Source organism: Strix uralensis, chromosome 1 (genome assembly GCF_047716275.1).
Source record: "Strix uralensis isolate ZFMK-TIS-50842 chromosome 1, bStrUra1, whole genome shotgun sequence".
In the NCBI taxonomy this organism is placed as follows: Eukaryota; Metazoa; Chordata; class Aves; order Strigiformes; family Strigidae; genus Strix; species Strix uralensis.
This window is the reverse complement of record NC_133972.1, coordinates 3,601,119-3,627,794: the sequence shown is the minus strand read 5'-3', so window position 1 is coordinate 3,627,794 and position 26,676 is coordinate 3,601,119. Positions and strand designations below refer to the sequence as shown.

Genomic DNA, 26,676 nt, shown 5'->3' with positions numbered 1-26,676 from the left:
AAATAGAGAATATTTCATTACCTTGCTTTGTAAGGAGTGAAACAATGGAATTTCTGTTTCCGAAAGATTTGCATCCTTTCCTATCTGACATCCTTTTTGCCTATGACTTCACTAGCCCCTATCTCCCCATTTCCCTGTGATGTCATCATGGGGCAAGATGCAGTACATGCACTGAGTGATTTGGAGCCACGCCCATGCTGATCAGTCACCTGCTGCCAAGCACACCCTAGAATGGCTGAGTTTTCACAGCTTTCTCCCTCCTTACTCACTATTTCGGATTTCTTCTCTTTGCTCAGTCACAGGTTTTCAGAAAAGGAGCAAAAAGAGAATGAGCAGGTGGAGAAATCACATGAGCCCCATTGCCTTAGGAATGCAAATATCATGGGAATTGTTTATCGCTCTCCATTGTACCACTTAGCTAAGCTCACTGCTATTTCTTAACCTTTTGAGAAAGGAGTGGTGGGGTTGTTGTTAAAGGATTTTTCTTTAAATCATCCTTGTTCTCCCTTTCTGTTCTTTGATGAAAGCTTAAATAGCTCTGAAGGAGAAATCCTGCCTCCCCCATACAAGGTCTCCCTCTTCCCTCTGTGTCAGTTTATTTACAAGTATCTGTGATTTATGTGCTTAGTGCAAGGAAAAGCAGAGATACAAACCAAGAAAAAAGTCCTTTCCCACATTTTCACAGAATCCTAGAACAGTTTGGAATGGAAGGTGCCATAAAGATCATCCAGTTCCAACACCCCCCACCATGAGCAGGGACACCTTCCACTAGTCCAGGTTGCCCAAAGCCCCATCCAACCTGGCCTTGAACCCTGCCAGGGAGGGGGCAGCCACAGTTGCTCTGGGCAACCTGTTCTAGTGTCTCATCACCCACACAGTGAAGAATTTCTTCCTTATATTTAATCTGAATCTACTTTGTTTTGGTTTAAAGACATTACCCCTTCTATACTATACGCCCTTGTAAAAAGTCCCTCCCCATCTTTTCGGTAGCCCCCTTTAAGTACTGGAAGGGTGCTCTCTCTTCTCCAGGCTGAACAACCTCAACCCTCTCAGCCTGTCTTCATAGGAGAGGTGTTTCTATTTTTTCCCCAACCTCTTTTCTGAAAATTGTTGAGTATATAAGTATATATTTAAAGTTCTTTAATTGTCATCTTGCAGTTGTCCAGAACTTGAGAAGTGATTAAGCAGGTCTTCTATCAACCCCTAATTATGAGAAGCTTTGCTTCTCTCTTCACAAATGGAGGTACCAGCCAATCATTCAAAGGCTCCAGCATCATGTCCTACATGAGCATGGGCTAAGAGGGTCATGGAGGAGCTCTGCAGCCCGTGGGGTCTGCCACCAGCCTCTGAAGCAGCTGAGATTCCAGCGATGGAGGTAGACTGCCCTAGGAGATGGGCTGCCCTCCCTCCCAGCAGTCTCATCTTCCTCATCATCTGTTCATCCAGTCTGCAAGGGACAAAGCCAGAACTTATCTGTATTTAGAAGGACGGAGAATCCCTCCAGGATTCTTGAAAGCTGTGGGAATTCACATAATCTTCAACACTGCTTTAAAAGAGGGAAATCAAACCCCATTCCCTACTTCTCACATCCTTCCAACTTGTCAGCCACCCATTTCTGCCACTTTTGATCCATAAATTCCCAGTCCCACAAGGCACCAAGTTCCCATTCAGATGTGGATGTTCAATGTGGGCTGCATTTCGAGTCCCTGAGGAAGGGCTATGCACCCAAATGTAACTTGGTGCTTACATATGCCTTTGCATTGGGCTGTATTAATTGCACCCATAGGTTAAAATCCAGCTGCAGTAGAGTTATCTGAAGTGAAAAGCAAAAACAAGGAGTTTATCAACAGCGTATGAAGTGTCTGACAGACAGGAGTTACATGTGAATCAAAACGAAATGGAACAGCCTGCTCTTATCTGCAAAAGAGCTCCACTTATAAGCGTGGCCAAGAGCTCAGCATGTTTCATTAATATGAAAGCTAGTGCCTTAGCAATCTTTAAATGAAACAGTAATTTATCCTTTATAATGAGTGTGCTTTCACAAGATTAAATAAGAATCCAGAATTGCTTTAAAGACCTTTGGTTGGTGTGGTGCCCCCCAGAGTCGGAGCTGACAGTGATCAATTCAGTTTGCTAGTATTTTAGGACATGAAAAACAGCAGAAAAACCTCATTGCTTAACAGCTGATTTCTTATCTTTAATTTAGTGCTGATAAAAAGAACCAGTCTAATCACTGCCTATCTTCTAAAGCATTATCTGAGAGTGAGGGTAGAGGAGGTAGAATTCTTCCAACATCAGTGTGAGAAAAAAGAGAAGGAAATTTATTGCATTTTCTCTGCTTCCAACCACATTAGAGGAAGAATAATACTAGATTTCCTATTTGTGAAAAATGGGAAAACTCTTCCCTTTGGCTCATTCTGTTGCAGGATTACTTACACTGTGAAAAACAGTTTATTTATTCTTCAGTTCTCTGGAAGGATCAAAAGAAAAAGGAAAAAAATGGTGTCATGCAAAATTTGGATTAAGACAAAATGTTATTGTCTCTGAGGTTTTTTTGCAGACAAGAAAGTAAATAAAGATTTCATTTAGCCCTCAAAGTGGTCTTACTTAAAATAAAACTAATTCTTTTTACAAAATAAGTAAATTTGGGTAAACTTTAAAATGAATGCTGTGGAGAAACAACACTGAGGAGAAAATAATTCATCCGAATGTCACGCTCTGTAATGCTGAGAAAAAACCCTCCACTTTTCTAAGATCTTCAGATCAGCTTGCAAAGGTCAACCTTCACTTGTAAGTAGTTTCATTTAGTATCGTACTGCAATATTTGTCCAGAAAATATTAATGTGGAAAAGTATCTGGTAGGCACGGTCTCCTCGTGCTGTAAACATACACACACAAACATTTGCAATGGACTCATTCAAAAGAAAACGTCCGTTTTCTGGATAACAGAATATGCAATCATTTCTTTTTGGGTACTTTGATCATCCAAATCCTCCCAAAAAGCAGAGGGTTGAAGGCTCTGTGCAAGAAGCACAGTGCAAACTGGTGTTGGGACACTTCTGGACTGCTGCTTTGTCATGTGGACGATTTGGAAAGCCATCAGCTGCACCAGAAATTTGAAATAAAGACCATCTTTTCTGCCTCTCAGTGCATCTGAAATCTTTCTGTGCCTCTGTGTATTGACCCGTGGAATTGATCCATTAAAGCCTATAAGGATCTCAATCTTCAGAAAGCATCTGAGTCTCCCAAGGAAAGACACAAATGAATCTGTCGTCATTATCATGAACTGTCATAACACAGAGAAACCTCTTTAACCTCCTCTCCATTTCACTGTCACCCCCTTCCTCTCTCTCCCCACTCCATACTTGGAAAAACCACTTCAGACAAATTTGAAGGAGAGATAAGACATCTAGGTCATCATTTCCTTCCTGAAATTTTTGAGGTGATTGATGATTAGTAGAGGAAAGGGCAGGTGAACATTTGGCAGCTGCCACCTGGCTAACCAGCCTTTGTTGACTGATCAGACAACTAGCATGTGCATAGCTTAAAATTAGGCACAGTGTGGCTGTTTCTTGCCAACCCAGGGCACCATGGGGTCAAGGGGAGAGAAATTGGGTTGGGAAGAGGGACTGCAGTTATTGTTTGACATCCACGGGTCAAGCCAGGTGCCTCTGGACCTCCTCATTGCAGAATGAATTAAGAAGTTCCTACATCGACTGAAAATCTTGGAAAACATTTTTCAAATGAAAATATTGACTGACGTCAGGACCAACTACAATTTGTGACTGTTGGATCTACATTCCTGGGTTTCAATGTAGCCAAAAGCTGTTTCTCCCCTCTACGTCATGTCTGTTGTCCCAGACAGGATCCCCACCATCCTTCTCTCACTCCTATCTCTAATACCTCCATTCCTCTCCTCTAAAGAGACAAATCATCGACCTTCTGATATGACAAGGGGTCATGGTTTTAAACTAAAAGAAGGTAGATGCAGACTAGATGTAAGGAAGAAATTTTTTATGCTGAGGGTGGTGAAACGCTGGCACAGGTCGCCCAGAGAGGTGCTAGATACCCCAACCCTGGAAACATTCAAGGTTGGGTTTGAGGGGGCTCTCAACAACCTAATCTAGTTGAAGATGTCCTTGCTCATTGCAGGAGGGTTGGACTACATGACCTTCAAAGGTCCCTTCCAACCCAAACCATTCCATGATTCTGTGATTCCCCACATCCCTTCCTCCCTCTCTCCCTTACTCTACCCCATGTTTCCTCTGGTCCATAGAGCCATGTGGCACCTTTACCATTAACTTCACCATCTTGAGCCCACCAACGTGATAACTGGGACCAAATTCTGCACCTTCCGCCTCCAACTTTCTCCTATTTTACTCACTGTAGAGGTCACTTAGCAACTGAGCTGATGATAAAACGGAGAGGAAAAATACCATATATTCCATTGGTATTGTGCTGGAATCCAAACAAGACTTTTATTTTTGTTTGTTTTCCAAAATATTTCCTCCAAACATTTTTTTCTTGGTTTATAAAAATATTAACAGTACTAACAACTTGGCTTCTGTCTGTTGTTTTCCTTTTCTCCTGGTCATTTCTCAAGAGATTCACACTGAATTACAAGAATAAATCTGAAAAATGGTGAGGAGTTTCAGGAAAACAATAAAAAAATCCACAAGCTGACAATCTTTCCTGATGGTTGTACTTTAAAATAAAAAATAAAATCGATTTTTGCAACCTTTTTAATAAGCTGTCATTAGGGAAAAAAAAATCTGCCACCTTCAAGTAGTGTGTTTTTGGCATGCTAAAAATAAGTCAATCTCTCCTGAGACACTGTTAACAATGCCTGGAAGCACAGATAGTCAGAAGGGATCCAGTTCATTCTAAACGCTGATTGAAAAGCTCGTGAAAAAAAAAAAAATGATGAAAAATAGTTTGAGGGTTCCAGATACGCTGCTTGGATTAGTACAGGTAGGTAGGTTTGGGACACGAAGTTGCATGTTCCAAGTGAACTGGGAATGCAAAGCATTTCTTTCCTTGGAAGAAGTAGTAGGATTCACTGAAGATGTAAGTCAGAAGGAATTAATAAACTTTTAAGAAAACAAGTAAATCTCATACATATCCCACATCCTAAGTGTCTTGGATGTCTGTCATTCAGGCACTGCTGAATGGAGGATATTGATTCTCTCTCAGACATGTATGTATGTGGGTGAAGCTCCTCCAAATTCAGATCTGTAACTCTCATGGATGGAGACAGGGAAGGTGGGAGTTTCTCATGTTTAGAGGACATCACCGACCACTTTAGTGCTGAAGAAATAAAACTTGCAGGACAACATGGAAGTAAGGCAAGACCTTTTTCTTCCCCAGAGAGCTTGCAGATGTCTCATCCTGGTGTCTCCCTTTCTGTCTCCATAGTTTGATATGAGTTCAGGGAGACAGGGTGATTGTACTTGTGGAGAAAGTGAGTATCAGTGACCACCACACTCCCTGACTACAAATCGAACACAGGCAGGTAAGTGAGGTTGGTAAAAGCCAACTGCTGAGGCAGGAATTGAAGCTTTGTCTTCTAAGAATTATTTTGCTTCCTCATCCCATGTAGTTTGCTAGAAGAGGTTTCACAGGTCCTGAGATGTCCTTGCTACTGGTTAAACAAAACAACCTCTCTGTGGAAAAGTTCATAAGTTCCTTTGTTGAAAAGGAATGTAAAGAAAAATTTTTCCAGCAATAGGGAAGGACTGGTAGGGTGGGAAGATTTTTCTGGTGGCCCTGAAGGAGAATAAAAGGCTTGGTCTGCTTAATCCAACAAAAGAGAATGAGAAAGAAGGTTTTTCTCATCCTACTGGTAAACAGTATGTATAGAGATGAGCTACAAAAGTGAAAAATGATGGAAAAATAAACAGATGTAAAGTGGCAGTGAACAAAGCTTATACTGGAAATTAAGAGAGAGCTTCTATCCTTCAGATGAGTCATGTTCGGGATGAGGTCAGTAAGTTTCATGTCCCTGAGTGATTTTAAGATGGTATCATTAGAGCAAATGGAGGCTGTGGCATTAATTGGACTAAAAGGAGCGCAGCACATCACTCACAGCTTCCTCTCCGTGTAGCACTCTCGAGCTCCGCTGCCATCCTTGCATTAGGACATGTCAGTGCATCTTCATCCTACTTCAGTATCCTGTATGCTGCTGTCTCATGGTCGTCAGAGTCACTTGTGCTTCCCAAAGACACCTCAGTTTTCCAGCTGGCTACCTACCTCCACTCCAGATCTTGGAAATCATCTTACACTGGAGGCAATCACTTCCAAGGACAAGAGAAATTCCAAAACAGTCCAGATGATTACTCCTTCCTTCCTTCCCAGATACAAAGACTCCAACACAGCTCTTGTATGTACGTGTGCTCTCACCTCTTTCTCTTGAGACACCAGGGTCATCATTTCCTCAAGACAAGCTAAGCCACAGAAGAGCTCAGCCTCTCTTTCCACCATTACATCCCTGAACCAGTAAGGGTCACCTCCTCTAGTTTCCTGACGCATTTCTATAATGCTGTTTTTTACTTCTCAGCCCATCAATCCAGCTCGCTCAAGTCCTCAGCTTCAGCTGAAGGCAGCCCCAAGGGTTCAAGCAACAAAGCCCTCACGGAAATAAATACAGACTTCAGTCTGAGGGACATATGTTGAGACAGATGGTACTAAGTGCTACTTTCACCCACTGCCTTCCCAGGGCTGTGCTGGGGCAGGGTCTCAGGTCACTAGCAGACAGCTCCTCCTAGTCCAGCTCTGCAGAGGACATACCACCACCACAAAATAAGCACTTTGGGAAGATGAGGCATGTGAAAATGTGTCAGTTCACCAACTAGAATTTACCAGCACCTCACTGAAATGTACTGAATGATATGTTCCTCTAATATCAGTCACAAAAGGGCAGGTATATACCTGCTAAATGTGTCAGAAAATCTAATTTATTTCTCTGCATCTGCATGCCATTTTATCACAGACATCTTTGCCCATCTTCTAGGGCTAGACCATAAAATCCTCCAGGCAGGGCGTGTGTCTCAGTGACTGAGGTGTCTGAAGGTTTCTATTATAGTGCACCCATTCATCTCACCGTTGCTCAGACTGTCATGAATACTCCCGTACAGCCGTACCATACTACAGAGTAGTTATAGTAGCACTGATTACTGTAGTTTTAGAACAGATGTGCCTTGAAGCTATCCTTAGCCCTTGAGGGCTGAAATCTCAGGACATGGAAATTGTAGTCATTATCACAAGCCAATATGGTATTCATAATGGAGCAAGCAAATACTCTGTTTGATGTCATTGCTGCAGGAACTGCCTTTTGAAGGCAGAAAGGCCAGTCACAGAGTGCTTTGTGAAAGGGCTGCACCACATGCATCTCTCATTTCGATCTTTCTTTTTTTCTGCTTGCCCACCTGAACCTAGTCAGAAATCCCAGCCTGCTGTAGGATGCTTTGGTGGAAGAGAGAGGAGAGGAGAGGCATATGGACCGTGCTCACTGCTCAGACTGTATCCCCAGGGTGCAGTGAGAGCTATTTTCTTCTGCTTGCTACTTTTCCCTTGTCTCCTCCCTCCTTGCCTTCCCCCAGTCTCAATTGCAATTTCTGTGCAAGTGGTACATGCATGTGGAGAACACATTAAAACCATCTGTGAGGCTGCTTGGCAGCTGGATAAACGCAAACATGGTCTCAAGGTGTTTATCTAGGGGTATGGAATATAAATCAGCCAGACTTATTTTGGCACCATGCAAGGCACCAGGGAGACCACATTTGGAATATGGTGTGCAATTGTGGTCGCTCTATTACGGGAAGGACATTTGGTGGATTGGAAACAGGCAGGGAGGAGCAACCAAAAAAATGACCCAGCATTTTGGGACAGGAGGGGGAGAAAGGGAGGCTTGGAGGGCCACTGCCTCTGTATGGGGGTGTTTGGTGTTGCAGATGCATTTCAAACCTGGCCATCAGAGCATGCGTGTGTGAATGCCTGCGTATGTATATGTATAGATCTATAGGTGGGTATGTCTGTAGGAAGGGGTGTGTATTGTTGTTGACCTGTGCTGTGCAATGCAGGGGGAGCATGTATCTGTTCTGGGGAAAGGTGCTCTGCATTCATCCAAGGGCATTTGCTCGGGGACACAGTGCTCCCATGTCTCTCTGTGCATATATGGGGACTGTGTGCTGGTCAACGTGAGGGGAGGGTGAGGAGAGGGACTGGATGGATGTAGGTCCTGTTACTACTCAGAGACCCATGCTGGTCTGCACACCAGTGTTTAGTGGGCAAAACACCCCTTGCATGGTCAGCCCTGGAGGAACTGGACTTTGGAGGGGAAGGACGTACAGGCCAGGGACTGTTCCAAGTCACAATGTGTCTTTACTCACCCCAAAGCAGAATGGGAAAGTCACAAGGTTATGAGTGCTATCAGACAATTCCTAGCATGACACAGCTCCAGAGAGGTGCCTACTCTGACATCAGTAGCCCATTTCACATGCTGACTGTCCACTCACTGTCCACACAACACAAAAGAAGAAATATCACCTTCAAGGTCCTATCTGATAACACCCAACCTGCCACTACTGGCCTGGCTCAGCCCAGGCATCCTTCCTTCCTCATTCCAGTACGTCTAGTCCTTCCAAAACCCACCAGAACTCCCTTTGAGAGGGGATAGTGTTGGTCATATCAATCAATGAAATAAGCATAGAAATAAGGTTGATAATTAGTATTGCAGTTTAGCCATCCTATGTACTGTTTTTCACCCTTTCTCCACACATGGACCATTTATGCCTGTTATAACTCCTGAGACCTATTCCTCCTGTGCATTACAAGACCTATATAGCTGCTCAGCAGACATTTCTCAATGGGATTGAAAGCCCTTGGCCCATAAATCTTTGCAGGTAGAGGCCAACTGTTGGTATTCCCCATCTCTTGCTAACTCTAATTCAGGCACAACTGGCAAGTAGCCGTCTGTGAAGAGCTGCAAGCCCTTCCTAGTCATCACAGTCTGCTGACCTGAATGGTAGCTGTGGTAGATCGGTTGAGTGGGAGATGACATCTCCCTGTAAGGTTTCAGTGCTCTTTTGACCCATTCCAGAACCAGAGATGCAATGAGAAAACCCAGGCTTGATCAAGACCAGGAGGTCCAGGAGGAGACAGTCCAGGAGGAGACAGTCAGTGACCTACTGCATCACATAGACACACACAAGTCTACGGGACCAAACGGGATACACCTGAGGGCGCTGAAGGAGCTGGCTGGGGTGCTCACCAAGCCACTTTCCATCATTTACCAGCAGTCCTGGCTGACCGGGGAGGTCCCGACAGATTGGAAACTGGCCAATGTGACACCCATCTATAAGAAGGGTCAGAAGGATGATCCTGGAAATTACAGGCCTGTCAGCTTGACATCGGTGCCTGGGAAGCTGATGGAGCACCTCATCCTGAGTACCATCACACAACACATGCGGGACAACCAGATGATCAGGCCCAGTCAGCATGGGTTTATGAAAGGCAGGTCCTGCTTGACAAACCTGATCTCCTTCTACGACAGGGTGACCTGCTTATTGGATGAGGGAAAGGCTGTGGATGTAGTTTACCTTGACTTCAGTAAGGCCTTTGACACCGTTTCCCACAGCATTCTCCTGGCGAAACTGGCTGCTCGTAGCTTGGATGATCGCACGCTTTGCTGGGAAAAAATCTGGCTTGATGGCCGGGCCCAAACAGTTGTGGGGAAGGGAGTTAAATCCAGTTGGCGGCCGGTCACGAGTGGTGTCCCCCAGGACTTGGATTTGGGGCCACTCCTGTTTAACATCTTTATTGATGATCTAGACGAGGGGATCGAGTGCACCCTCAGTAAGTTTGCAGATGACACCAAGTTGGGTGGGAGTGTTGATCTGCTCGAGGGTAGGGAGGCTCTGCAGAGAGATCTGGACAGGCTGGAGCGATGGGCTGAGGCCAACTGCATGATTTTCACTAAGGTCAAATGCCGGGTGCTGCACTTGGGCCACAACAACCCCCAGCAGTGCTACAGGCTTGGGGAGGAGTGGCTGGAGAGCTGCCAGTCAGAGAAGGACCTGGGGGGGTTGATTGCCAGCCAGCTGAACAGGAGCCAGCAGTGTGCCCAGGTGGCCAAGAAGGCCAATGGCATCCTGGCCTGTATCAACAATAGCGTGGCCAGCAGGGACAAGGAAGGGATCTCACCCCTGTACTCGGCACTGGTGAGGCCGCCCCTCAATAAGTGGGTTCAGTTTTGGGCTCCTCACTACAAAAAGGACATTGAATGACTCGAGCGTGTCCAGAGAAGGGCAACGGAGCTGGTGCAGGGTCTGGAGCACAGGTCTGATGGGGAGCGGCTGAGGGAACTGGGGGGTTTTAGTCTGGACAAGAGGAGGCTGAGGGGAGACCTCATCGCCCTCTACAACTCCCTGAAAGGAGGGTGCAGAGAGCTGGGGATGAGCCTCTTTAACCAAGTAATAAGTGATAGGACAAGAGGGAATGGCCTCAAGTTGTGCCAGGGAAGGTTTAGACTGGATATTAGGAAGTATTTCTTTACAGAACGGGTAGTCAGGCATTGGAATGGGCTGCCCAGGGAGGTGGTGGACTCCCCATCCCTGGAGGTGTTTAAGAGGCGGGTTGACATAGCGCTGAGGGATCTGGTGTAGTTGGGAACTGTCAGTGCTAGGTTAACGGTTGGACTAGATGATCTTCAAGGTCCTTTCCAACCTAGATGATTCTGTGATTCTGTGAAGACTCACTGATTACATCTGTACTAGTCAATACAACAGACCATAACCCATGTTCAGGCCCTTTAAGTCCAGCATGGCTCATATCCAAGAATCTGAACTTCCCTTCATCCATGCCCCAGAAAAACAGTCTTGTCTGTGTTGCCATCTTGAAAAGTCTCCTGGTCCATTCTGGCTCCCAGATGATTTCCCCTGGGGCAGTGACAGATGTCCCAGGACAAAGCTGTGCTGGGAGCATGCTAACAAGGCATGGTCTGGTTGTTTACAGGGCAGTTTGGGCCAATGTTCTGGCCTTGCATCACTGAACCACAACGACTGAGAACAGAAAGGGGGAGAAGATAGGAAGAGCAGGAGAAGATACGGTTTATAGAGGTCTGGGTGTTCAGGACAAATCCTGAGTGCCCTGGATGCCTTTGTCTCCTTTAACGTCTAAGGTACCTGAGGTTACTCACAACCTCTGAGGAGACCTTGGCAGGCTGGGTGATCAGCGGATGGTGCTTGAGCTTCTGAAGAGAAAATCAGGAGTAGATCCTGGGCTTCTGCAAGCCCAGAGAGAGTCTGGGCTTGGGTATAGGTCCTTTAGGGACAATGAAGCCATAAACTCAAATGTGCAACCCACACACCTTAGGTAAATACACACGGCTTCTCAACTAAAAATAACCCCTTTCCCTAGCAAATAGGTTTATTTATTAAAAAAACAAGCCATTCTGAGGCAAGCTGCAACACCTAGAACTCTGAGAAAGGATTGCCGATAGTCTTTGCTAATAACAGGTTTGTGTAAAAATCTCTCTTCCTCCACAAAATGTCCCATCTCCTTTTCCAAACCAGGGAAAGACAGGCTTTTAATTCATGGACGAAAAAAAAAAAAAATCAGGTCTGATGGCTTATGGCTGGGAATTTCACTTCATCCCCTTCCAGGTTTAACTTTGGGGTGGCATCAGGCTGCCCACCATGGCTGAAATGTAATATTTGTGTATGTAGAAGAGAAATTTTAGGGTTTCCTGTTCTTTTTGAAAGGCTTTCATCTAGAGACTAAATTTAAAGAAAAAAAAGGGAGGAAAAAAAAAAGAGAGAAAAGAAGAAAGGAAGCCAAATGCTTGTGGGGACAGGTTTTTGGGATTTTTGTTTTTTAACATTTTGGGTCTCAGTTCCTCAGTGCCTTAGCCAAAAGTGGCAGATGATGCACATATCCTGAGACATGGCTGTATGGAAGCACACTGGACTGGCTCAGCCCTAACTCCCCACGGCACAGGTCCCTGTGGGGCTGTGCCTATGTCACTCCATAGATCAGAGTCCATGGCAGGTCCTCAGACTCAGAGATACTCCTGGGAGGTGGCCAGGGGACAGATGACACTGTCTATGTGATCTGTCCTAGGAGGACAGGAGGAGGTTCACCCTCCACTAGCTAGCATAAAACTAAAAGTTAATATTTTTTGAAGGAGAAAAGGAAATTTTAAATAAAAGCTCATTATTGCTGAAGGAAGTTTAGAATTTTATTGATTTTTTATCTTTTTGTTTGCTAGGACTTTCCTTTGGACTATCAACCCTGTTAGCAATCATACATGTAGCAACCCCATATTCTCACTCTCCAGAAATGCTTGGCATGTCTATTGTTCACCCTGATGCTCATTAGTCCCTAATTCAACTCCTGAAATGCAGTTTAGACACATATCTAATTAAATTGCATCTGGTTTATTTCAACTGAACAGGATATTGTTGAATCTTTGGTAGCAGATAACATATTTGATTACTCCACTTGACAGCTAATTGCCTGATCTTTCAGGGCATAGGCCAGGAATCAGATAAAAGTTAAAACCAAGAAAGACAGTGAATATCCCTTCCAGCTTCTGAAAGACTCCTTTTAATGAACATCTCTTTCTGGTCTCTACAAAATGGTGGACACCACTACTCTCCATACTCCCATGAGCTCTTCCCTTTTTTCACAATACGCAGTTCAAGTTTTAGGCCTACTATACTGGTTTTTATGGCCATTTTTAGTAGCTGAAGCTACATTAAGATCAACCCTTTGGCACAAAGATGAAGCCAGTGTTGGCCAGGCTTGTGAGGGTGCAGGTTGGTTGGGAGAACAACGTAACCACTCACGAGCTGCCTTTTGACACTGCACGGTGAGGCACATAGCATTTGCTAATAATTGTGCAGGCTGAAGAAAACTGTGAATGTAATAAAACTGAGACAGTAAAAACCAGCAAAGGGAAAAGGATGATACTAAGTGGAACAAATAGGAGACCAAGGTCTTCCTACTTCCAGAGGATGGTGGAGCATGATTGGAGATACATTTTTCTTCCGGGCTGTCTGCTTCTTGGGGAAGAGCTCACGAAGTCTATGCACAGGCAGGATCACATTTTCCACTCAAAATAGCCAGTTCTGGTGCATGTCTCTATGCCAAATCCATGTCTGTGCTGGGAGAATGACACACAGAAACCTGCTCCTCAAAATCTCATTTTCCTTCTTGGGGGCAAGCAGTGGTGCTGGACTCACAGGTCCCTCTCACAGTGTGTCTTCTTCACTTGTGTTAGTCCATTTCTAGCCTGCGATTGCCAAGTAAATGTATTAGGAGTGGGTAGCTACAAAGTGAGAGGGAACAGCAGATATCAACTCAAAATCAAGGTTTGGTGCTGATCCAGGTTACCTCTCATCTCTTAAGACCCATGGATATCTCTGAAATTCAGATTTTTCCCTTTTTAAAATGTTGGTTGAACGAATATTAAAGGGGGAAAAAGTAAGTTGCAGTGCTGAACTGTAGGAGAAATCAATGAATCTGAGAGAAATTGATGCCCTAACTAAACTGAATGGGAATCTGCCAGTTTATACCAGGAAAAGAACTGGCCCATGAAATGCACTCAGCAATGAGACAGGCAAAAGAGAAGGAGAACCCAGGTACTCATTGCACTGCAGGAAATTTCAATGTGTTTTCCTTATTTCAAAACAAACCTGGAGGCTTTAAAGTGAGAGTGATGACGAGAGTCTTGAGTTTCAGTCAAGTGGTATTTGTCCAGAGATTTTCATCAGCTTCTGTCCACCTGGATTTGAATCTTTGTAGCCTCACCTTGAATTCCAGGACAAAAGGAAATGTGGTTTGTGGCTTGTGCCCTGGCTGAAGACTAAGGAGATGAGAATCCAAATCTTGGCTCTGTCACAGACTCTCCTTTGAGATTGGAGGTGAGGCGTTGAATATACCTATGCGTCAGTGCCCAGGAATGAGGACAGCAGCCCTCCCAAACTTTCATGTCAGCTTACATGATATTTCTTTCTATCTAAAAAATAAATAAAAAAATCAAGGTGTCCCAAATTCCCTCACTGCTTCTGAAGACACAGATCATTGACTATCATGGAGTGGAGTAAATCACAACATTGGTCTGCAATCATAGCCAGGTAGAGGCAGGATCCAAACAGCCCTCTGCCAGGTGGTATTCGACAACTTCTGATGAACAGGGATAGGCATGGGTCAAGGGTGATCACAGGACAGGAACTGACAGCACTGAGGGGATGCATACACCCCGTGTTGTGAAGTGGGGCTGCATGGGAGCAAGGAGAGAAGGCATTGAGGGATAAGTCAGCTTGGGTTTTCAAAGCCTCAGATGTTCAGCAGGTAATGCTCAATGCAGTACTGCTTACACCAACACCTTTCTTTCCTGGCACTGCTCCTTTCCCTGTGATGGTTCTCTTGTTTATGTGGCTGCATGATGAACCAGGCCAGGAAGCTGATCCAGCTGAAAAACAAACATCCTCTGAAAAAGCTTTCTCAGGTCAATCAGTTGCGCCATTGGCCCTGCCCGTACTAAGGGAGTCTGAAACAGCAAATGAAGTCATGTTTTTTGGTGACAAGAAAACTGGCCTCTGCGTACACACACAGGTCCTTAGCACCTCTGTCATCATAACTGAGTTCTGCTCAGCCCTTATTAGTCAAGCTGTCTTATCAAGGATATACACTATTCTGAAGACACTCCTTCCCTTTGCCATAGAGATGCCCTGCAGGACCAGTTCAAGTCCACGGGACTCCGTCTTCTCCTTCTCTGAGAGAAGAGACATTACCGATGCCATTTCACACCTTCCATCTGGCTGCCTCTGAGCTGGCAGAAAAATAGTGATTCATTCAGTCTGGTTCAAATCCAGGTATGAGCTCGAAGTGTTGATGAGAGCGGGTTTGCAGGAAGAGGTCCTCAGAAGGCTCCTTGGAGAAGCTGTCTGTAGAAGTGTACACCTCTATTTCTTATGGCTTATAGAGCCATGAGAGGGAAGTATCCCTGTGTGCCCATAGCAATGGATGCATCTCTCAAAGCCCTCTCCTGACTCCATCCACAAGCTAGAACACTGAACATTGAGGGGTGCAGGACAAAACCCCAGAGCAGAGATGTGAAATCCAGACTTCAAGCTGCACAGAGATCTGTTTGTTGCAGAGCTTGCATAAGTATCCAGTGCAAAACAGCAATAAACCAGCCATGGGGTCAAAGCCCTCTTTTCCTATGACCTCTGTGGTTAAGAGTTTCCCTGGAGAGATGGGACTCTCAAGTACAAAGTCACTCCTTACTGACTTGGGCAGAAACTTTCTCCTTTCCCAAACATCCCACACCACTGGGCTGTCTGCAGGGTTGTCCCACCATTAGAGTTGCTCCATGCCGAAGGCTGCTACAATGATCCCAGAAGGATACTAGCTCTACAAGCAGATGGTGACGTTGGGCAGCTGAGACCCTGCTCTTACACCAGCTTTTTGGTACTTTCAGATATAGTGAAGCAGAACTAATGGAAGAGATTTCAATCTCCTTTTTCACCTTTGACATGCTAGGCAGTAAAGCATTATTTCTGGGAAGTAGTAACAGATTTAGGCTCCTTCGAGCAGAGCTGAATGTGAATCTTTTCCTTCACCACAAACAGTTATGTAAGAAAGGCTGAAGAAGTCTCATCCTTTGATGACTATATGATGTGCTTTCCTTATGATCTCCCCCAAACTGCTGCCTCATTGTGACGTTGTCCTTTTTCCTTCTTTGAAATGACACACCAAGCACAGATTTGAACATGCAAGATAACTGGAAACAACATGCAAAAAAAAAAAAAAAAAAAAGAAGAAAAAGAGATAGACAACATGCAGAGCTCCTCTTCTTTTCCAGTGTAAAAGAACTACCAGGTAGAGCATGAGACTCTTGGGTCTGGGTTCGAGACAACTCTGGGTTCGAGCCCCACGTTGGGCGCCAAAAGTTGTGGTGGTTTAGGCCCTGCCGGGGTCCGAGACCACACTGCCACTGCCCCTCCCCCACCCTGGGACCGGACGGGGAGAGAGTGAAATAAAAAACCCCGGGGCTGAGATAAGGAGAGGTTTAATATAACACTGCAACAGCAACAAACCGAACAACAAGAACAGTAACAAGAACAGTAATAACAATAAACAGAACAAAAAAAAAAAAGTACCGATACAGCAGTGAGGAGAGTGACCGCACAACACGCGTGTTCACCGATTCTCCCACGCTTCGGCACCCCGGATGTGACGTCAGCATGGTATTGAATAACCCGGCTAGAGCTTCCCCCCCACTGCTGGGGAAACTTAACCCTATCCTATCTAAACCAGGACACCTCCCCTTCTCTCCTTGCCCAGCTCTCTACCTGCTACATTGTAGTTAGGCCCTCACCAATCTTTGATAACTGAGCCTTGAATTCCACAGGGAGGAAACAATCCCTCCAAGGAACCTTAATGCTGTTGGCTTGTGATCCTAAACTCCCTGGGCAGGACTACTCATAGAAATGTTTGTTGGAAGGGACCTCTGAACATCTCTTGTCCAACCTTCAGCCTTCAAAACCAGCATGAGGTCAGGTCAGTCATGGCTTTGTCTAGCCAACTCTCAAAAAGCTGTGAAGATGGACATCCCACCACATGTTCAGGTAAGCTATCTTAGTGCTAGGCTACCTTCTAGGGATCACACCACCATCATCATTAAGCATATCATACTGCAGCATAAGTGTTAAGTGGTCCATCTAAGTCAGCAATCCTAGGTTTAATCTGTGGTCAACATCTGGAGACAGGTGGGAGGCAGATGCCACCCCAAAAGGTGCTCTTCTCTGTTGTGGAGGTTTGAACTCAGCCGGCAGCCAGACGTCACATGGCCGGCCGTTCACCTCCCCCTCCCCTCTCTGGTGAAATAGGGGAGGGACAAAAAGAAGAGAATGCGTAGGTTGAATAAAAAAAGAAAGAATTTACTAAATATAACAAGAGAACAACAGTAACAATAGTGAGTCCAAAAAGAAACGGGTAAAATGCAGCAGTGGCTTACTGAGCGTGGCGACTGCCCCCCCCCAGCAACAACATGGGCCGACGAGCAGAAGGCGCGAGGGAGAGAGAGAGCCAGCGAGAGAGCCCACCCACCTAAATCCCTGGGCATGGCATCACATGGTATGAAATACTCCAATGAAAATTAACTCCATCGTGGTCGAAACCAGGACATCTGTTCATCAACTCTAGAAGGAGTTCAGATGTTCAAGGTCATCAGTAATCCAGCTCTGCTGCACACGACAATCACCAACACTGTGACAACCTTGGCTCAAATTCATAATGGCCCCAATAACCATGACTTTTGCTTTATGGGTGACATCTGCACCTGAAGTTCACTGTGCCACTGTCACATCAGGTGAAACTTTACTCCCTTACCCCCTTTTCCAAGGCAGATCGTTTGACTTTGAAGTCCTCCAGGATGCCATGGAGTAGCTCTGCTTTATTACGGACAGAGATGACAGATCGTTCAAACTTTCCAGGGTCTTATACATGACTCTTACGGCCATTTACCAACTACATAGGGACAGTTTCTCCCATTTAGAAGACTTCCAGAAACTAAATATAACACAGGAAAATTGAACCAGGAGCGTGTGTTGCTTCTTGCATTGCATACCTTGAGACTGGGCTGATTTGTTTCTTTTTGTGGTCACTTTCATTGTTGTTGGGTGTTTTCTGTTTTGTTTTCTTCTTGGTTTGTTTTTTGGGTTTTTTTGTGTTGTTTGTTTTTTGGGTTTTTTTTTTTTTTTTTTCATATTTTAAAGGAGCTAGGCTATGCTTTTTGCCCTTTGAATACCAGCCAGACCAATAAATCATTTCAGGCCAAGGAGTGCACTGCTCCCTGTGATCTGCAAACACACTTCTCAGCAGGGCTTGCCCCACCTCCAATATAAAATAAGTCTGTTCTATACTGACAGAAGCAGCCTTTGGAGTGGGACATATTCATCACACTGCTGAAAAGAAAAATAAAATCCAGGGGCAGGGGCTGAGTCTCCAGCCTTGCTTTCAGGAGGCACTGGGAACTGTTAATACAGGAAGGAGCATGGCTGGCTGCCACAGGGGAGATCTTGCAAAGAGACGAGGTCTTCTTTGCATCTGGCATGGGGACCATCAGTTCACATTGCCAGCAGGTAGACTCGGTATAGATATAGTGGCACATCAATGCCATGGGCTGCCATTATTATCAGAGGGCCAAACGGACCTGGGCACAGCTCTCTGCCTGCCTGCAGAGTCACTTGTTTTCCTTACAGGAAAGGCTAGGTCTTGTAAAGCCAAAATACAAATGCATCATGAGGGACAAGTCTGTCCTACACCACCAAAAATCCAAAGACAAGACAGATAGGGGACCTGGCAGAGTGGTTACACAACCCAAGTCCTCCACGGCAGTTAACAGAGTCCTCCTGTCACCCAAGTGGGTGCTCCTCAGAAATACTTTGAGTGCTATCACAGGAGACTGCCTGAAGGCTTGGGTTGGTCACCCAGGATTTATACTGTTCCAAGTCACAATCACTTTGCCCCCACAAATATTCTCTGCAAGAGGGGCTGGTGTATCTTAATTGTGAAGACCATGTTGTCCTTTCCAGACTTTGGGTCTACAGTGAGGGAAGAGGCAATGGGATGAGGTGCTTCACCTGGCTGAGAAGGGCACAGACCTATATGTCTTTGGGTGATTAGCACAAATAGAAACCAAGTGCCAGATCCCATATCCTCAAAGGAGGAACGTATTGGACCTAACTGCTTTTCACCCTAGGCTCTGAAGATTTTGTGCAAAAACTAAGTTTCTGACACTTAGCTAAGCAATTAATTGCATTAAAGCTAACACAGTGAAGATTACAGCCTTTTGTTCTGTCACTTCTTACTCCACAAGAGGATCTAAAACTACCCATCTCCTTTGCCTCCTGCAGCATGAAGGAGCAGACACACTGCAAAATGGAGATTGAGTTAGTCTGTTCACAAATACCCCATAACGTTATTATTTCGTGTGTCCATGGGCATTTGTAGTCTAAAATCTGTTGATGGCAACTCTTCTGTGAAGCAGAAAAATCTTTTACAAATTGCAAAACCCTCTGTCTGCAGCCATCGACTCACCAGACCATCTCAGAGATGGTCTGGCAACTCCCTGCCTTGTTTGTGAAGTGCTAGAGTGAATTTCTAGGGTGTTATGGAGGCACTGTCACTGGAGGTTCTTTCACAACATCTTAAGAAAATATTTCTTGGAAAAGGTTAAATCAGCATTCACTCTGCCTTTGGATTAGTGAACCTTGTGCAGATTAATTTGACCTAACTATATATTGCTAATGATTGCCTTGAGTCTTTAAAGCCTTCAATATACTGCTGTGAGTATTGACATCATGATGATTCCTCCTCTTGGCTGTACTATTTGGGATTGGACAGATTTACTTTAGAGGATGGAGCCTGAAGTCTGCTTGTCAGTCATACGCAGCTCCCCAGCCCTACCAACACTGTTGCTGACAATTAAGGAGGGAGATCAATACTAAATGCTGACAGTCTCACAGAGTTAGAAAATAGGATGTGAGAGCAAGATCAGCTGGTGATATCACCAGATTCCAAGGTAGGCAGGTGGTCTCTAGTACAACAGAAGGAAATGACTTTGCACACATGTTTTTTAATGAGGTGTTAATTGGACATTGGGTGAACAGGAAAAAGAAGCAACAGAGGATGTGGCTTGAGGTTTTGGCTGATGTAAAGCCAGAGGCCTAAATAAAATGAAAGCTGGGCTTTTATGGCCCCTTGCTGTCATTTCCAACAGGAGAGGGACACCAGGTGAGCAACTCTGCTCTAAAATCGCAGCTGGATTTGGGGACCTTTCCCTCTGCTGGTGATGTCTCTGGGTACTCCCACAGTGATGGCTGTGGGAGGAGAAATCTCTGAGATGCAGTGGTGAAGGTGGGAAGCATTCTGGCTTGTCCCCTTCACTCAGGCAATAGAGGGACATGGGACAGGATGCCCACCCAGGACTAGCTGGATGGGTGCAGGGTGCCTCAGCATGCAGCCCCAGCACCAGTAATTAACACATGTGAAATTGATGAAAGAAACCAATGGGGGATGATTACTTTGCTGCCCACATGAGAGAGCTTTTTTCTTTCCTTCTTCCTCCAGCCCTACGTCTGGTAGTGATTTTGTAGCCCAAAATAGAAAGGAAGTTTTAGAAAGAGGCTTAGCTGAGCTTGGGCCCATTTGAGTAGAATAGAGAGAATGTCAGAGGGAAAGAGAGAAGGGGTGTTGGAAGGATGTTTTGTTTCCCATACCACTGGTGTCTTGCTGCAAAGGATCTTGGGAGAACTGATGGTTGATGCTATCTCCCATGCTTTGCCTGATGATATTATCTCCTGTGCATTGCCTGGACTTTTTAGTGATAAGGGCTGTAAGCCCATGACCATGACTCTTGCATCCCCCTGACTCCTTGGCATCTGGAGTTCTGGAGCAGGAGAAAGAAGCTGTGACAACCTTGCTTTCCAACACCTTGTGCTGCAAGATCTTCCCCACAGCTTAACCTGAAAAACTGATACGTTGGGCCTTCTTCAGCCGCCTCCCTCACATGCTCTGAGCTTTGTGTATGAGGCTGAGGGAGAGGGCTGGAGTTGAGCAGAGAAGGGCCCAGCCCCAACCGTGCAGTCTGGGTTGCTGTGGGAACACTCACCATGCACCTTGGGCACCTTGGCTTTCAGGTGTCGTTCGCACTTAGCCTTGGCTTTTAGCAGTAGGAAGATCTGCTCCTCTTTGGTGATGACATCATCAGCATCCACCTGCAGCAACGGGGAGAAATGAGGTTAAACCTCAGCATGCGAAGAGCAGCAGGACACAAACTTCCTAGATAATGCAGGTGATCTGAATGCAAAATCTTTGCATCAGGAGTTTCCTCCACCAGTCTTGCTTGCATATCTCAGTTTGCTCAACAATTAGTGTCCCAAGTAACACCTCTTACAAGATGCCACATGGAATCATCTGCATACACGGCAAAGGAAGCGCGTGCTGCAGTTGTTCACAGTATACACATGCACACACTGAGTAAGGTAGCAATTTCTGGTGTGGTGTGCCCTGGCTTGCAGGGATGAGTCCAAGAGTTAAAATTCTTAGTAAATAATATTGTACCAAGGGAAAAGAGTCTGTGAGCATCATCCTGGGCAGATTAGATTTCTCCTCCTGTAAGGTTTCCAGAGGTCAAGGGACAAGAAGAGGGGGACAGGGAGGGTGCTTTACCCAGAGCCTGTTTTACCCTCCTGTTTGCTGCTTGCTGATATATGGTGATACTCAACCCTCAAAGGCACTTGCTGGTCATAAAAAAAAATCTTGCTTCATGAAGGTGGCATGTTCCTGTCAGGCATGGCTGGCCTCAGGGAGCTGAGAGTACAACCGTGGGGAAGGCTTGTTTTACGAATGATTTGGTTGTTATATTGTACAGAGCTTTGATCTAATGCAATACAGTTGCTTTAATTTTCTGCTGTGCCTCTTGGGTACTTAGCTTGTGTGTCCTGCTCAGACATCCAGGACCAGTCCCACTGCCAGATAAAGTCTGAGATTACAAAGAACTTTCTCTCAGGTCAGTCCCAGCTACACTGGCATGATACTGTCTTTGTTCTTTCTTGCTTTTTCCCCCTAAAAGAACACTAAACTTTCTCCTACATTCATTTTCTGTCCTAGATTTGAATGGGTGATGCAGATCGTACCCTGTAGGTGCTTTGTGATTTGTAGCATAGAAGGGGGTGAGGAAAGTTGTGGACTATGTCCATCTACTGACAAACCTCCCTTGCAGGCTTTGACCTGCAGGATCTGACCACCTTTATGAAACCTTTGAGGTTTGGGTCCATCCTTGGTACTCTGCCAGTCATGGCAGAAGAGTCTCTGGGAGGTTAGGACTGGGAGGGATCCTCATCCACAAGATCACCCCAAAGCTGGTTTAAAACACAGAAGAGCCACATGTAACGCCTTACAGGGCTCCTGAATTATGGATCAACATCCATAGCCCTAACCTAAAAATTAAGTGATGCAGTAAGTTGGGATAAATCACTGCTTTTCTCATTCCCTCTGATTCCCTATTTGTCTGTCTTGATTAATCAGACTATAAATGCAATGAAAGCAGATGTTGCCTCTCTCTGGATTTGTACAGAACTTGGCACTCACTTGTGAAAACATAATGTGAGCAAGAAGAGCTGCTGTTCTGTTTTATACAAAACAACTTTTTTTTTTTTTTTTTTTTTTTTTAACTTATATTAACTGTGCTGGTGAGTCTGGCCACTGTAAATCTGTAATGCAAAACCAAGGGTAGCACTCCACATCCTGATGGATGGAGCAGACCTAAAAACCTTAATGCATAGTACAGGCAGTCAGAGGAAAGAATACAGAACCTCGTGAAGCTGGTAGTGATCTGCAGATGAGAAGAAAACCTGTTGACAGGTTGCAGGGACTGCCCATGGAGGCGGTTGCTTGTTTCAATCCCTCTGAAGTACAGACTGAAGGGGGGGGTATGGTATTTCATCATACTCCCCAAAAGCACGGCTATTCAGAATTAAAGTTCCTTCACTCAGTTTAAGTTAATTAATTTTGGAAAGCAAGTAAGATAAATCAGCTGAAGGCAAATCAGTTCTTGAGCAAGACTTACTACAAATAACATAATGAGGGTTAATGAAATCCAGCTTAGAAGTAAACTCAGATTCAATTTCCCAGGGTGCTCCTATGGAGAGGAACGGTGGATGTTTGAGCAGCTGGTGTGGTAATGGACATGCAGATGGATAGCTAGATCTGATAAGGGGATTCTGAGTAAAACAGAAGTTAGTTTTTCATGTCCTTGGAAAAACTCCATGCTAAAAATCCTTCAGAAGTGGGAGCTGGTTTCAAAACTGCGTTAATGTTAATGCAAAACAAAGCCATCCTTTTCCAGATGTTTGGCCTGTTCACATTTAAGGCAACATCCTGCATTTCAACTCTTTCATTGGAAACATAAAACCTCTGGGTCAAATCCTGCTGTCATTTATATCTGCACAAACCCTGAGTGATTCTACCAAAGCTAGAGGAGTCAGTCTGGATTTATAGTGGCAGAGTAGAATTTGACCTCAGGTGTTTCAAATGATTCATCCTTTGCATGCTCAGTCCTCAGGCTCCTTTGGCATCACTCTCAGAGTAGGACAGCTCCCAGCCAGAGGGATGTATGGTCTCTAGGCCAGGCACAGAAAAGAAATTTTACTTCCCAGAAAGGGAATGAAGTCACTGAGCTCTCTGCCCATAGCTGGGCAGAATGGCTGGGGCAGAGCTCTGAACTCAGCCCAGATTTTCAGCTTTCCTGAGCCCTGGTTACTGATATTAAATTTCCAAAACCTGCCAGACCCTTAAAAAACCCCAACTCCCCATTCTCTCCCCTCTCCCAAAATTGGTTTAAATGCTAAGAGATATATTTACGACCTGTCTTTCTGTGTTTCAGCTTGGTCAAGGAGGCTGAAACATGTATGTAAACTTATATATGAATAAGAATAGAGATTTTCATTAAATCCTGTGACTTGAAGGAGATACCTATTCTCAAGAGACTTGTAGGAAAACTACACAGTCTGGCAATGCTGCTCCTTTGCTGCTGAATAACTCACATTAAACACCTAAGTGAAACTGGGCTGATAGCTGGTGGTTCTGAACTTGCCGTCCCCTCCTGTCTCACCCCCACTTTCCATCCCTTGTCAAACCCCTTGCTGAAACTCTTCAATGTGTTAGCCAGGCTGAAAGCTCTCCAGGGACAGAGAATCACAGAATCACAGAATCATCTAGGTTGGAAAGGACCTTGAAGTTCATCTAGTCCAACCATTAACCTAGCACTGACAGTTCCCAACTACACCATATCCCTAAGTGCTATGTCAACCCGCCTCTTAAACACCTCCAGGGATGGGGAGTCCACCACCTCCCTGGGCAGCCCATTCCACTGCCTAATAACCCGTTCTCTAAAGAAATACTTCCTAATATCCAGTCTGAACCTTCCCTGGCGCAACTTGAGGCCATTCCCTCTTGTCCTATCACTTATTACTTGGTTCAAGAGACTCATCCCCAGCTCTCTGCAACCTCCTTTCAGGTAGTTGTAGAGGGCGATGAGGTCTCCCCTCAGCCTCCTCTTCTCCAGACTTGAATTGAGCAGTATGCTGCAGGATCAGACACTGAAATGACTCAGCCTTGGGTTCAAGGGACAGTAGGTAGGACAGGGCGGACACCCAGAGCTGGAAACCGTAGAGCAGCTTTGGACCTGCGAGCTGCTGGAGTACTTTTAACTGTTCACTATCACTTTTTCCTGTGCATCTGATTTTCTTACTCTGGATCTTCTGACCTCAAGACAATGCTGCCCTACTCATCTTTCCATCCTGGCTGTCAAAGGTTAAAAGTAATCCACAGGAACATTTTCTTTGCAACTCAGATGCACTCATGTTATTAAAAATATTTGGATCTGGCTTGGCAAAACTTTCTCTTTGACAACCAGTCTCAACACCTGATCCAAAACTACTGTGGGGTGGCCTTGCTAAAATCATTAGCAGTTTTGTATGCCAACTTTTTGAATCTGAATATCCCTAGGCAGCAAAATAAGTGACTTCTTTTTCAGACGAGCTGAGGTATGATCTGCGGGAGTGCATAACAGGTGGGAGCTCCTTCCAGTGAAGCAGCCACTGCTTTGGAGTGGATTTGGATCCCAGGGGTTGGGAGAGAGGTGGGGCTGGAGGTACCGGTATGAAAGGTGTCTGTAAGATACTGGGTGGTGCAGAGAAAGGGGGCTAATTAGTCACAATTTTGCAGTATTTGAGACCTGGGAGGCACAAGATGAAGAGAACAAAGTCTAAAAGAAGCAGGACAATGCATGTAAGCAAATCACATCACTGGATTCAAAATAGGATTAGACAAATTAATAAAAGACAGCTCCATCTATAGCTGTTAAACACTGTAGCCTGGATGCACATTTCTGATGCAGGAAGGTCTTAAACTGCTGATCACCAAAAACTGGAAGGTGGCAACCACAAGAGCTGTCCCTTTCTCTAAACATCCTAAACTGGCAGCTCCTAGAGATAGCCTGTTAGGACAGATTGACTGAATAAGGTTATTTTCATATATATCACAGAATCACAGAATCATCTAGGTTGGAAAGGGCCTTGAAGATCATCTAGTCCAACCTTTAACCTAGCACTGACAGTTCCCAACTGCACCATATCCCCAAGCGCTATGGAAACCCGAATCTTAAACACCTCCAGGGATGGGGAGTCCACCACCTCCCTGTGCAGCCCATTCCAACGCCCAACAACCCGTTCTGTAACGAAATGCTTCCTAATATCTATACCTCCTCTATTTTTCAAAGGCCACAGAAACCTTGTGTCCTGCTGTGTAACCAGGAACATACACGTACACTCAGGGTATGGCCCAGTTTGAGATGCTCAACACAAGCTACTCTGTATTCTCTGCTCCTGCTGTTCAGGACCATGAAGAAGTAGGTAAGAGGTGCTAGAAGTGCTTCATCCAAGTGAGCATTTGTGCTGCTTTTGTCTGGGATATAGTTAATTTTCTTCACAGTAGTTACTATGGGTCTGTGCTTTGGATTTGTGCTGCAAACAGTGTTGATAATACAGAGATGTTTTATTTTATTGCTGAGCAGTGTTTACACAGGGTCAAAGCACTTTCTGCTTCTCACACTGTCCCACCAGTGAGGAGGCTGCGGCTGCACAAGAAGTTGGGAGGGGACACAGCTGGGACAATTGACCCCAGCTGACCCAAGGGATATTCCATACTATATGACATCATGGTCAGCATATAAAGCTGGGGGAAGAAGAAAGGGGGGGACATTCAGAGTGATGGCATTTGTCTTTTCAAGTCACCATTATGTGTGATGGAGCCCTGCTATCCTGGAGAAGGCTGAGTGCCTGCCTGCTGATGGGAAGTGGTGAATGAATTCCTTATTTTACCTTGCTTTCTTTACCTATTAAACTGTCCTTATCTCTACCCACGGGTTTTCTCACTTTTATGCTTCTGTTTCTCTTCCCCATCCAGCCAGAGGGGAGCAAGCAAGCAGCTGTGTGGTGCTTGGTTGCCAGGTGGGGTGAAACCACAACAGTACTGCAGCCATAACTCACCAAGATTTGCATATTCAACATTTCACTCGTCTTTTACCAAGAACCTCTGCTATGAGCCCACCTATGTGCAGCCCAGCACCTCTCATCCTTTCACTCTGGAGACACTCATTAGCCAGCACAAAGGAACAAATATCATATGGGCTTGCCAATATAATACCTGCCTTGCTGGCTAACCAGGGACATCCAGAATGAGATTTACCAACCTGAGGTATTCTCCCAGAGTTCCCCTTATAGTCACTGAGTATTTAGATACACAGATCATTCCATTCTCAAACCACTACCTAAAATAAATCAGCTCAGCTGTGGTGATTTTTGTTTCCCTAGTTTTTTACTTTGGGCAGCTGGTGATTGCAGTAATTGGTCACATTAACAGCACTGAGATCTGTAGAGTTTAGGAGCAGAGCTTTTGCTCGCATGAGCTCTTGGAGCAAGAGAAGCATCTGAGGGAAGACAGAAAGAGTGTCACAGACAGTACATCTCCCAAATCCAACTATTTGGAAGTATGAGGTCATCATGGCCCTGTAGAAGTCAATCACTCTAAAAGAGCTGACAGAAC

The 26,676-nt window shown here is 45.1% G+C and overlaps 1 protein-coding gene across 2 annotated transcripts in view; it reads right to left on the bottom strand.

Annotated features, from left to right (window-relative positions):
* The window catches only part of PTH1R (parathyroid hormone 1 receptor), a 133,841-nt gene that overhangs the window by 46,724 nt on the left and 60,441 nt on the right, over positions 1-26,676 (bottom strand). The window contains exon 2 of one of the 2 annotated variants that reach the window (XM_074869291.1): positions 20,681-20,786. The exons of the other annotated variant lie outside the window; for it this stretch is intronic. Coding sequence (XP_074725392.1) covers positions 20,681-20,786 — 106 coding nt within the window. The remainder of the gene's footprint in view (positions 1-20,680; positions 20,787-26,676) is intronic. 2 annotated transcript variants of the gene reach the window in all.